At 44.4% G+C, this 12534-nt stretch overlaps 2 protein-coding genes across 2 annotated transcripts in view; one reads left to right on the top strand and one right to left on the bottom strand.

Moving 5' to 3' along the window:
• Positions 1–8874, bottom strand: part of LOC137431269 (uncharacterized) — a 23161-nt gene extending 14287 nt beyond the window's left edge. Inside the window, exon 1 of the mRNA XM_068122397.2 lies at positions 8412–8874. Coding sequence (XP_067978498.1) covers positions 8412–8829 — 418 coding nt within the window. The 5' untranslated portion in view covers positions 8830–8874. The remainder of the gene's footprint in view (positions 1–8411) is intronic.
• LOC144893063 (uncharacterized) overlaps positions 8779–12534 on the top strand; it is a 26767-nt gene continuing 23011 nt past the window's right edge. Inside the window, exon 1 of the mRNA XM_078782686.1 lies at positions 8779–8939. Coding sequence (XP_078638812.1) covers positions 8913–8939 — 27 coding nt within the window. The 5' untranslated portion in view covers positions 8779–8912. The remainder of the gene's footprint in view (positions 8940–12534) is intronic.

Raw genomic sequence — 12534 nt, forward strand, 5'->3', positions numbered from 1 at the left:
TTTCCTCTTCTCCAATGGCTTGATCTCTGATCATCAATTTGGTTTCAGACCTGGTCACTCTACTCTGGACATGCTGCTTCTGCTTTCTCAACAATGGATGGAGGTCCTCAACGCCAAACAGGAAATTAGAGCTGTCTCCCTTGACATTTCACGTGCCTTCGATACGGTCTGGCACCCTGCTCTGCTCTCCAAACTCTCCTCCTTTGGTATCCATGGAAATCTCCACGCATGGCTGGCGGACTTCCTCTCTGGTCGTAGTCAACGTGTGGCCCTGAATGGGTTTCTCTCATCTCCTCTTCCTGTTCAGGCTGGAGTTCCCCAAGGTAGTGTTCTGGGCCCTGTGCTTTTTCTGGTCTTCATCAATGATCTCTCTGACTCTCTTGAAAATCCTCTCTATCTCTTTGCTGACGACTCTACTCTCTGTCGCTCCATTCCTCATCCCTCAGATCGGCAGTCTGCAGCCTCCTCACTCTCTGCAGACCTGGACAAAATCACAGACTGGTCAAACAAGTGGAACATGTCTTTCAATCCTGACAAATCTCACACTCTTACAATGTCTCTCCGAAAGGACCGACTGGACAACCCTCCCATCTACTTTCTCAACAATCCTCTCCAAGAAGTTCTGTCGCTCAAGCTTTTGGGTCTCACTATCTGCCATGATCTTTCTTGGGAAAACCACATTTCCAAGCTGGCCTCCAAAGCCAGTCGCCGACTGGGCATCCTCCGTCGTGCGAAGTCCTTCCTTGGCACACCTGAGCTCCTCACCACATACAAGGCTTTCATCCGCAGCTCAATGGAATACTGTTCCCCCCTCTGGGCTGGTGCTCCTGCCTCACACCTTGCTCGGCTTCACGCTGTTGAGGCCAAAGCTTTCAGAATCATTGGAATCTCCTGCGATGTAGTCAACGCCGAGGGCCTTTCACTCACTCACCGCAGGCAGGTTGGTGGTCTTTCTGTCTTCTACCGACTCCTCTCCGGCCTTGCTCCCCCAGCTCTCTCTGTGCTCTGTCCCCCCAATATTCCTTCAGGTCGCACAAGATCTGCCTGCAACCCTCTTCTGGTTAAACTGCCAAAGTCTAGGCTCTCTGCTCACCTTCACTCTTTCATTCCCCTTTTCTCCCGCCTCTGGAACAAACTCCCCCACTCCCTTCAATCCCACTCCTCCCTCCAGGTCTTTAAAACAGCTGTTCACCACCATCTCTTATCTTCCCCCATCGAAAACCTTGATCTTTTCTACCCCCGGTAATTCACCCCAGAGTCCTTGCAGTGTTCATATGTTTTAATCCTCTCCCACCTCCCCCCAAGTCCTCCCGATGTCCCTGCTCTCAAATGTTGTGTTTGTGTCCTTCCCCCTCTCTTTTGTGTCCTTCCCCCTCTCTCCCCATCTTGTCTACCGCTCCCCTTGTTTTTTGTGTTTTGTGTGTCGGTTTGTCTTTTTGTGTGATTAATGTTAGCTCTTTCACGAGCCTCGATCTTGTATACAAAAAAAAAAAGAAAAAAAAAAAAGTCATCTTCACCATTGCTCGTTTCACCCCTACTGAATAATGATCTTCACCACCGCTCGTTTCACCCCTACTGAACAGTCATCTTCACCACCGCTCGTTTCACCGTTACTGAATAGTCTTCTTCACCACCGCTCATTACATCCCTATTGAACAGTCATCTTCACTACCGCTCGTTTCACCCCTACTGAATAGTCATCTTCACTACTGCTCGTTTCACCCCGACTGAATAGTCATCTTCACCACCGCTCGTTTCACCCCTACTGAACAGTCATCTTCACCGCCGCTCGTTTCACCCCTACTGAATAGTCATCTTCACCACCGCTCGTTTCACCCCGACTGAATAGTCATCTTCACCACCGCTCGTTTCACCCCTACTGAACAGTCATCTTCACCGCCGCTCGTTTCACCCCTACTGAATAGTCATCTTCACCACCGCTCGTTTCACCCCTACTGAATAGTCATCTTCACCACTGCTCGTTTCACCCCTACTAAATAGTCTTCTTCACCACTGCTTGTTTCACTACTGGTGAAAATCAACATTTCACGGCATGTTTACCCACCGAGAGCTTCAACCTGGCTTCCAAGCAGTGTTGTTGACATGCTGAATGGAGAAGGTGGATCAGACTTGGCAACGGTTGCTCGAGTGAGATGTGCATGAAAGAAGTTTTGGGAACTGAGTGGCGTGCTGACGAGGAGGGGAGTGTCGTTGAAGCTGAAGGGAAAGGTGTATGCTGCATGTGTGAGAAGTGTTATGATTTATGGGAGCGAGACATGGGCAGGGGCGCCGCCAGGGATTTTGGGCCCCATGAAAAGATATCACAATGGGCCCCTATGAAGCACGCGTGCACATTTTTTCCCCGACATTTTTGCCAGGAGGTTGAAACAATGCTTATATTTCTGCATACAGTATGGAATTCACTATTTGATGCAAGACTGATACCCACACAAGAAAAGTGCTGAAGGCCATCTTTTACAGTCTGAATGTAATTTTAATGGTAAGAATTACAACATAGATTAACCTCTTCAATTAAAATAAATTAACATTATCATCTATAGAATGATATAACAAACAAAATAATAAAATCAGCAGCAGAGTATACATACAAGTATACAGTCTCATGAAAAAGTAAGTACACCCCATGTAAAGTTTTGACTTTTTCAACATATTTCAACACACAGCTATTTGATCTTCATTTCAACAATATTGATAAATAAAGGTGATATAATATAGCAAATATCATGAAACATTTACATTTTGTAGTCCATTGTATAATTTAAATAAAAATAAATGCAAATTTAGCATGTGGAAAAAGTAAGTACACCCTTGGCTCTAATAGGTGGTATTGCCCCCTTTGGCAGAAACAACCTCAAGTGGGCGTTTCTTATAACTGTCTACCAGTCTCTGACATCTACTGGGAGAAATTTTTGCCCACTCTTCCATGCAGAATTATTTCAGCTGTGCGATGTTTGAGGGGTTTCTTGCATGCACAGCTCGTTTCAAATCCCCCCACAACATCTCGATGGGATTTAGATCCGGGCTTTGACTTGGCCATTCCAGAACCCTCCATTTCATTCTTTTCAGCCATTCCTTGGTGGATTTACTGGTATGTTTAGGGTCATTGCCATGTTGCAAGGTCCGCCTTCAGTTGAGCTTCAACTTTCCGACAGATGGCCTCACATTATCCTCAAGCACCCTCTGGTACAATGAAGAATTCATAGTGGATTCTATGATGGTGAGCTGCCCAGGCCCTGATGCAGCAAAGCTGCCCCAAACCATAATATTTCCACCACCATGCTTTACAGTTGGCATCAGGTTCTTGTGGTCAAATGCTGTCTTTGGTTTTCGCCAAACATGTCTTGTGGTACTGTGGCCAAATAGCTCTACCTTTGACTCATCTGTCCAGATCACATTGTTCCAGAAGTGCTGGTCTTTGCCTCGGTGTTCACTGGCAAACTTTAGTCTTGCCCTGATGTTCTTTCTGGACAGCAAAGGTTTCCTCCTGGCACACCTCCCATGTAGATCAAATTTGTGCAGCCTCTTTCTAATGGTAGACTCGTGAACTTTGACATCAACAGTGGCAAGAGCTACCTGTAGGTCCTGTGATGACATTCTGGGGTTCTTGGAGACTTCTTTCTGCATTTTGCGGTCTGCTCTCGGACTGAACTTGCTGGGGCGGCCTGGCCTGAACAAGTTGGCAGTTGTTTGGAATCTTCTCCACCTGTAGGTGATCTTCCGGACAGTCGAATGATTGATTTCAAATTGCTTGGAGATCTTTTTAAATCCCTTCCCAGACTCGTAGGCACCTATAACCTTCTTTCTGAAGGCCTCACAGAGCTCTTTTGATCTAGGCATGGTGACGCCGCACACTTCAACAACAAAGAGCAAACCAAACGAAATGTCTGAGGTTTAAATAAGACAGGTCCCTCCAAGATCCTCTCTAACGATGTTCTAATCATTTGCACCTGAGCTGGTGCACCTGATTATAATTTTAGGTATTTAAAGTCCTGATAAATGTAGGGGTGTACTTACTTTTTCCACATGCGAAATTTGCATTTATGTTTATTTCAATTATACAATGGACTACAAAATGTAAATGTTTCATGATATTTGTTATATTATATCACCTTTATCTATCAATATTGTTGAAATGAAGATCAAATAGCTGTATGTTGAAATATGTTGAAAAAGTCAAAACTTTACATGGGGTGTACTTACTTTTTCACATGACTGTACATACCAAGTGTAGTGATCCAATATCCATAGCCTTGCCATTTAGTTATCACTGGTCTTTGCTCAGCCTTACACACCAAGAGCCCAGCCTTGTTGTGAGCAAAGTCACTGATCAAGTCTTTGAAGTTCAGCTTTCTAGCCAACTGACTTTTAATGGATAGAATGGCAAGACTGCAAAGCCTGTCCTGGGACATAGTGGACCTCAAATAGTTTTTTAAAATCCGTTTTAGCTTACTGAAAGATCTCTCGCCACCAGCAACAGTCATAGGCAGTGTGCAAAATATACGTAAAGCAGTGCACACTTCTCCAAAAATGCTTTGCAGCTGCATCTTACAAATTGCATTCAGGAGACCAAGAGGGGACAAGTTAGGGGGGAAAGTGGCAGCATATCGTGTTCAGGTGTCTTACTTCATTTTGAAACTCAGGTGTAAGAGTGGTTGGCACACAGAAGGGACTTTATCCTCACTAATCTGCCCAACTTTCAGAACAGCAGAAAATTCTTCTACAATTTTTGCAGTGGTGTGGAACCTCGTGTCCAAGTCACTTGTGATGTTGTCCATAGCTGTAAAAAAAACACTGTGTTCTAAAACACCGTTGCTGCACTGTCCTGAGCTGTCTCCTCTTCAGAGGTCTCATCATGGAATCTCTTTATTTTCCTCTGGCGGCTGCGTTCCTTGTTAAATTGAGGTTCAACATCCATTTGTGTAGCAATCAGTGTTGCCTCAGACAGGAGAGACTCCCATCTGTCTGGAAGAGCCTGCATCTCTTCCTTTAAGGCTCTGATATTGGCTGCCTCTGTGTCAAGTGAGACTTTTCCTGACTAGAGAATCACATTCCTGTCCTCAATGCATTGTAGTACTTTCAGCCAGACAGTGAGGAGGACAATAGCGTTGAATGACATGAAGTAGTTCTTCAAACCACTGGCTTCTGATCTGGCCTCACTGGTGAGACTGCATGTCATGAGTATGCTATCAAGGGCCTTGATGACAAGGTAGGTGTTTTGCTACAGGTTTAACAGCTTCAATCCTTGCACTCCAGCGTGTATCAGAGAGACGATGCAAAGAGCAACCTGTCCTTTCTTTTCTCTCTCCTGTCTTTCTTTTCTTTTTTGACACCCAGATTTGTTTTTTAGCTGAGACCTGACGCTCCTGAAACGGCACTTCTCACGCTCAATTCACTGTCTGCTAGCAAGCCGTTCGCGTCTGGTTTGGGGGCAGGACCAAATCATTTCATGTAAATAGAGGGGGGTGGGGGATTGGGCAATACAGAGGCTCTCTGGATGTTTACTTTTTGCCAAAAACAAGAAAAGAAAAAGAAGTTAGTTTTATTGGTCTATTATCTATCTATAATTCCAGTAATCTCTGTGTGTATGTTTGTATGTTTGTATGTCTGTATGTCTGTGACCGCTGTTTCTCGACAACCACGGGTCCGATATACTTGAAACTTGCCAGGTATATTGCTGGGGACCCGAGGATGTGCCTTTTCAAGGTTTCATATTAATCGGAGAAGTAGTTACCGAGCTATGTCCAAAAAACGATTCAACCAATCAGAGAGCAGCGAGCTATCACGTGTGCCGAACGTGGCGAACAGACTCTGCCTTGGACGGCACATTTGAGAGCGTATTCATTTATTTCACGTTGGAAAACTATGTTGCCGTTAAACTATGTTTTAAAACTAATTAAAACTAATTTGCGATTCATCGTAACTGCGATTTGCGACCTTCCGGACAGTGAAGACTGCACTTCCGGCAGCCAATCACAGAACGCGTTGTTGTGTAGGCGTGGCCGATGTGAGAGCGAGCCGAGCCGAGCGCGTGTGCCATTACGGTTCGTAATTCGATTTCTTCCGGAGAAAATAATAATTTCTCGATTTCTTATGCGCATTATTTCTCCCAATTCAGTCAGAGCGAAGGGCGGAAGCGAAGAGCGTTGTTTTTTTTGTTTACGGGCGTACGGGCGTACGGGCGGGGTAGAGCGTACGGGTAGCGTTTTTTTTTTTTTTTGGCAAGGAACGGGCACCCACGTACGGGCATGCCCTAGTCTATCTATAATTCCAGTAATCTCTGTGTGTGTGTCTGTGTGTCTGTGACCGCTGTTTCTCGACAACCACGGGTCCGATATACTTGAAACTTGCCAGGTATATTGCTGGGGACCCGAGGATGTGCCTTTTCAAGGTTTGAAATTAATCGGACAAGTGGTTTCCAAGGTATGGTCACCGTACTCGCAAGCCGTTCGCTTTGGCTTTGCGAATGGACCAAACCATTTCATGTAAATAGAGGGGGGGGGGGGGGTTCTACCGTACTCACAAGCCGTTCGCTTTGGCTTTGCGAATGGACCAAACCATTTCATGTAAATAGAGGGGGGGGGGTTCTGTGGTCGTTACTGCCACGTGGTTTCAAAGTTTTTTTTTGTTGTTGTTGTTTGCACGCATGTTTTTTTGCACCCACGTACGGGCACGCCCTAGTTCTATTAAAGATGATAGGTTAATAATTTAATATTGAGAATTTTTACCTAATGTTCCAATAATTTTTAGGGCCCCTGTCAGTGCAGGGCCCTTGGAATCATCCTAACTCCCCCCCCCCACCCCCCCTTAGGCACCCCTGGACATGGGTAATGAGCGTAGAGCAGCAACGAAGGCTGGAAAGGGTGGAAATGCGAATGGTTCAGTCGATGTGCGGAGTATCGTTGAGAGAGAGGAAGACAAATGATGAATTGCGAAAGATGATGGGAATAGAGCCTGTGATTGATGCTGTGAAGAGGAACAGGTTGAGATGGTTTGGTCATGTGTTGAGGAAGGATGAAAGTGACTGGTTGAGAAGAGTGATGGAAATGAATGTAGAAGGAAGTAGAGGACGGGGAAGACCGAGAAAGACTTGGCTAAAGATGGTGGAAGAAGAAATGCGGGCAAGGGGGTGAACAAGGAGAGATGCAGAAAATAGGGCAAAATGGAGAAGATTGTCATGGGGCCCGCAAGGCTAACCCCCGCTCTAGCAGGGAAATGGCCTTAAAATGCCTGTTGTTGTTGTTGTTGTTGGCTGCATCTTGGTGGAACATCCAAAATTACTCCTGTTAACGACGTTCGCCAAGCACAACGGGGACTGGGGACTGCCAGAATTAATGTAGCCGTCGTATAACCACACGAGTAGAAATTCATACACACCATAAGTTCGACACATATACACACATCATTGAAAGTAAATAATGATGGATGTTTTCTTTCACAATCCCGCGAGGTTCCCGGAACTGCTCGGACAAAGACATTTCTAATGACATGGGTTTATGGTCCCAGTCGAGTGTTTTCAGGGAAAATTGAAGGAAATACAGTATTAGCAAGTACCTGTATAAGCTCCACGGTAAACCCCTGTTTGAGCGAATGCCACATTGTTATTTGGGCAGTGCATAGACAACACCTATCCATAACGTGGCCTTCACAAGGCCCGTGACACCAATCAGTTCCAACCTTTTGATATTTCATGATCCTTTTAACTGTCGCATTAGTCGTTTTACACTGAGGGAGGCCATGGCGATTGTGAATATGACAACTCTGAATATGTCTTTGGCTTTGCACAGCAGTACACACCAACATGGCGGCCGTATTATTTTTCAGGTTGATATTGTGGGTGGAGTCAGGCCAGCTGTCCAACCAATGGGTGGAATCAAATGTTACACACGGACGGATAGGACAAACAAGCATATTATTCTATAGATGAGGCCGTACTAACCTATTTTGCTTTAAAAAGTATCCCCCTATGAATACAACCTAAAACCCCATTACCTTTACCTATACCTGTCTGGCCCGGTGCTGTTTCCCCCCTCGTATCTATGACCACCCCCAGATAACGATTAACGGTTCACCTGTGTGACACGCTCCAAGACTATCCGTTCAGTTCGTTTCATTTCTTTATGTTAAACTGCCTTTTATGTTTATTTCCATATTTATTCTCTCGTCATGTAAGGTGTTGGCACAAGCCCTGCACACACACCTATGGCTATGAAGTCATGTAAATGAAATACTGTACTGAGCTGAGACAGTGCTTAGGAGGGAATGAAGAGGAAGAGTACAGCACTGGAATGGCTGTGCAATAAATAAATAAAGGGGAGGGTGAGGAGAGGGGGCGTTGTCAAAATTCCGCCATTTCCGCGTACGTAATATATGAATCTGGCTGTTGAACAAACCTTCAGTTCCTTCATTCATCGCCTCATCGTCGGGCAGATAAGCAGAATTCATAACTTGATTTCCGATAATCGTCGGTCGATTGTCCAGCACAGAATCCAGCACGTCGTAATACTTGTTTTTCCGTGGAACTACCCCGCTCTTGTTGTTGTGTTCTTTTAACTTTTTATATTCCTGCTTCATTTTTTTTATTTTTTCCCTGCACTGCTTCGCGCTTCGACGAACTCCCTTTTGAAGCAGCAGCGAAGAAATCTGAGAATAAACACGTTCGTTTCGGATGCTGGATTCGAGCTCGTCTTGGATATTTTTTTCCGTCCAAATTGCTAACAGTTCTGTAATTTCCTCAGGCTGCCAGGCCTGCATTTTGGGTTCGCCTGCCATTTCGCATCGCTTCTTCCTGGGCAACGACGGCACCGTCATGATGCTGGGACTACGCGCGATGACGACAGGGCTGAACGTAATGACGTAACGTGGCAAGCTGCAATGCGGTAGCTCCGAACGTGATGACGCACTTCCGCTATTGTCCTCGGGTACCTCGACGAGGGAAATTAAACGCGTGTGAAAAACTGTTGTTATGAAAACGATTCATCGTGCCCTGTATGGTGTTTATGTTTACAACCCTGACCGATTGGAGATGATTCGGGTAGAAATTTATAATTTGTTCAGCGTTAGTGTGCCGGTGATAACTCGCCTGCTCTTTGCGAAAGAGATCGTTGGGTAATTATCGTCCACCGACTGATGTTATCAGATGGGACACGCAGCTTAAAGTCCATCCAGGTCCAGGGACGTGTTTGGTTCTTAAGCATCTAGCTGGCGGTCGCCAACGCAGCTATTTTTTTTTGAAATGTTGAAGGATCCAGTCATGGACTATGAGACCTCATCGAGGCCAGGCTGACCTTAAATAAAGAACTGCATTTTTTTTTTTTTGTATACAAGATCGAGGCTCGTGAAAGTTGATAGAAAAGTGAAAAAAAAGAGAGAATAGTCTAAGAGTTTTTAAGGAAGTACAGTACAAAAATCAGCTTTTTGAAAAGGGAAAGATCATAAATGTTTGGAAATACATGAGAGGGTAAAGTGTTCGAGTTTGGCAGTGGAAGGGAAGAAACAAACATCATAACGGCCCACCCTTGAGTTGCCAATGGCCACACAATAATCATGAGATGTAGCGGCTTGTCGAGTATTCCGTGGTCTCGCTAATGGCGGAGGTATGCAGGCAGCAAGTTCTTGGGAGCAAAAACCGAAGTAATATCTGTAGAAAAGAGAAAGAGCCACCTTTACGTCGTAATTCGAGCCGGTCGAGTTTTGAGGTCAGATTGGGAGAGTTGATAAGTCGGATTACTTTGGATTCATTTCTGTCCAGTAAGTATGTGGTTGTAGTGGTTGACCACTACAACCTCCCCAGATGTGAGAGCAGTACTCTATACAAGGACAAATCAATCTTTTATATCGTTGAATCAACTGTTGAGAGGAGAAAAATCTTCGACATCAGTAGTGTATATATGTTGCTTCTGGGACACTCATTTTTCCCATTGACTTACATGTTAATTTTTCCCCTCCCTCATTGCCCCTAAACACCTCTATTTCTCTCACCCTGTTCTTTACGAACCTTCTAACCTTTTGACATGTTATCCTTATTCATTAGACCACTTAAACAATGGTCCTTCTGTGTGAACCTGTGATCCTTCTGACCTTATAACCTTTTACTCTTAATATCATCTGGTGAATCATCTTTGGCCCACTCAAACAACGACCCTACAAATATTTGTTTATGCGTGGGAAATAATTTAATTCTCTTGCCACTCTCTTCACCATCTAATATATTAACAAAAAATATGTTTGAGTTTGGTTCTTTATTAAGATATTTTAACTGAGCTAAGATAAAATGGTAAACCTCCCTCAATGTCCTTGTTTGAGCGCATCCAGTGCCACACACTTTTTGGTAGGCTCTGTCCACCTTTTGTTAAGCTCCGTCCACTTTTTGGTAAGCCCCGCCCCCTTTTGTTAAGCCCCGCCCACTTTTTGCGAAGCCCCGCCCACTTTTGCTAAGCCCCACCCACTTTATAAACTCTTTAGCATTGTATAATTTCCAGGTAATACATTACATCATTTTCAGGGAATTCCCATCACATCATTTCCAGTTAAGACACGCCCAGGGAATTTCCACAGGAAATGACACCCAGTCCTTATAAAAGGCACCGACCACACAGGCTTTTTCAAACACGCTTTCTGCTTCACTTGAGAATGGACTACTATGCCGAAATGGAATAATAATAATAATAATAATGCATTTATTTTATAACTAGGGCATTGCCCGTACTATATCTATACACAAAGAATTAAGTTAAGCACCCCCCCCCCCCCGTTTTTTTACAACCTCGCACATTACAAGTTTGTTGTCTTCAAAACAGTGTAATATACCCATGATATTGCTATATTTTCTGGAGAAGTGATATTATGGTCACATAAAAACATAACAATCATGCCGTTTTCAATATTTTATTCTGAATAATTTAAGGTGAAATTTTTTGGGAATTTTAGGCATATTTTCACCTCAATTTAAGTATGGAGCTATAGGTCCATCACGGACAGTGTGGATGACGTTTATGTTTTCTAACGTACAGTCATTGTTCTGAGAAGACCTCTAGCGATCTTTGCGTCAATAACGTGTGTAGGACCCACGTGATCGGATCACTGACTCAACCCTACGTCTCATAGACCCTGTAAGCCGTCGTATGCGTTGCTGTGGCAGGTTGTTCCATTCCCGATGTAATGCACGTTCCAATTCATCCAGATTGGCTATTGGAGGGACCATCTTCGCAATTTGTCGTCCCAACATGTCCCAAACGTGCTCGAGGGGGTTCAACCTGCCACAGCAACGCATACGACGGCTTACAGGGTCTATGAGACGTAGGGTTGAGTCAGTGATCCGATCACGTGGGTCCTACACACGTTATTGACGCAAAGATCGCTAGAGGTCTTCTCAGAACAATGACTGTACGTTAGAAAACATAAACGTCATCCACACTGTCCGTGATGGACCTATAGCTCCATACTTAAATTGAGGTGAAAATATGCCTAAAATTCCCAAAAAATTTCACCTTAAATTATTCAGAATAAAATATTGAAAACGGCATGATTGTTATGTTTTTATGTGACCATAATATCACTTCTCCAGAAAATATAGCAATATCATGGGTATATTACACTGTTTTGACGACAACAAACTTGTAATGTGCGAGGTTGTAAAAAAACGGGGGGGGTGCTTAACTTAATTCTTTGTGTATATATCTAAAATTATATCCCCCCCCTCTATTTACATGAAATGGTTTGGTCCAAAGCGAACGGCTTGCGAGTACGGTGACAATCCCCCCCCTCTATTTACATGCAATGGTTTGGTCCAAAGCGAACGGCTTCCGGAGTTTGGTAAAGAAATCGCCATCGCGTGCACAAACGCGCAGGAAAGCGAATGAATCGCAAATTCGGTTTTATTAGTTTTAAAACATCGTTTAACGCCAACATAGTTTGCAAACGTGAAATAAATGAATACGCTCTCAAATGTGCCATCCGAGGCAGAGTGTGTCCGCCACGTTCGGCACACGCGATAGTTCGCTGCTCTCTGATTGGTTGAATCGTTTTTTGGACATAGCTCGGTAAGTAATTGTCCGATTAATATGAAACCTTGAAAAGGCACATCCTCGGGTCCCCAGCAATATACCTGGCAAGTTAAAAGTATATCGGACCCGTGGTTGTCGAGAAACAGCGGTCACAGACAAACAGACGTACAAACGTACAAACGTACAGACAGAGATTACTGGAATTATAGATAGATAGCGCTTTTCAGGAAGCCCAAAGACGCTTTGACAGAGTGCAAAACATAATGCATAGCAAAACATAAAAACAATTGCAGAAAAAGAAGAATCAATAGGGAAATATTCAAAGCACAAAGGAGGGAGAAGGAGAGGAGATAGTCAGGGGTTAGATGCTGTGGGTTAAATGTTGAATGCAGTGTTGAACAGGTGGGTCTTGAGTGATGTTTTGAATGTGGTGAGTGAGGAGGAGTCTCTGATGGTGTGAGGTAGCGAGTTCCAGAGGGTGGGAGCAGCGATGGAGAAGGCCTTGTCCCCC

This window comes from Myxine glutinosa, chromosome 7 (genome assembly GCF_964187855.1).
Source record: "Myxine glutinosa chromosome 7, kmMyxGlut1.1, whole genome shotgun sequence".
In the NCBI taxonomy this organism is placed as follows: domain Eukaryota; kingdom Metazoa; phylum Chordata; class Myxini; order Myxiniformes; family Myxinidae; genus Myxine; species Myxine glutinosa.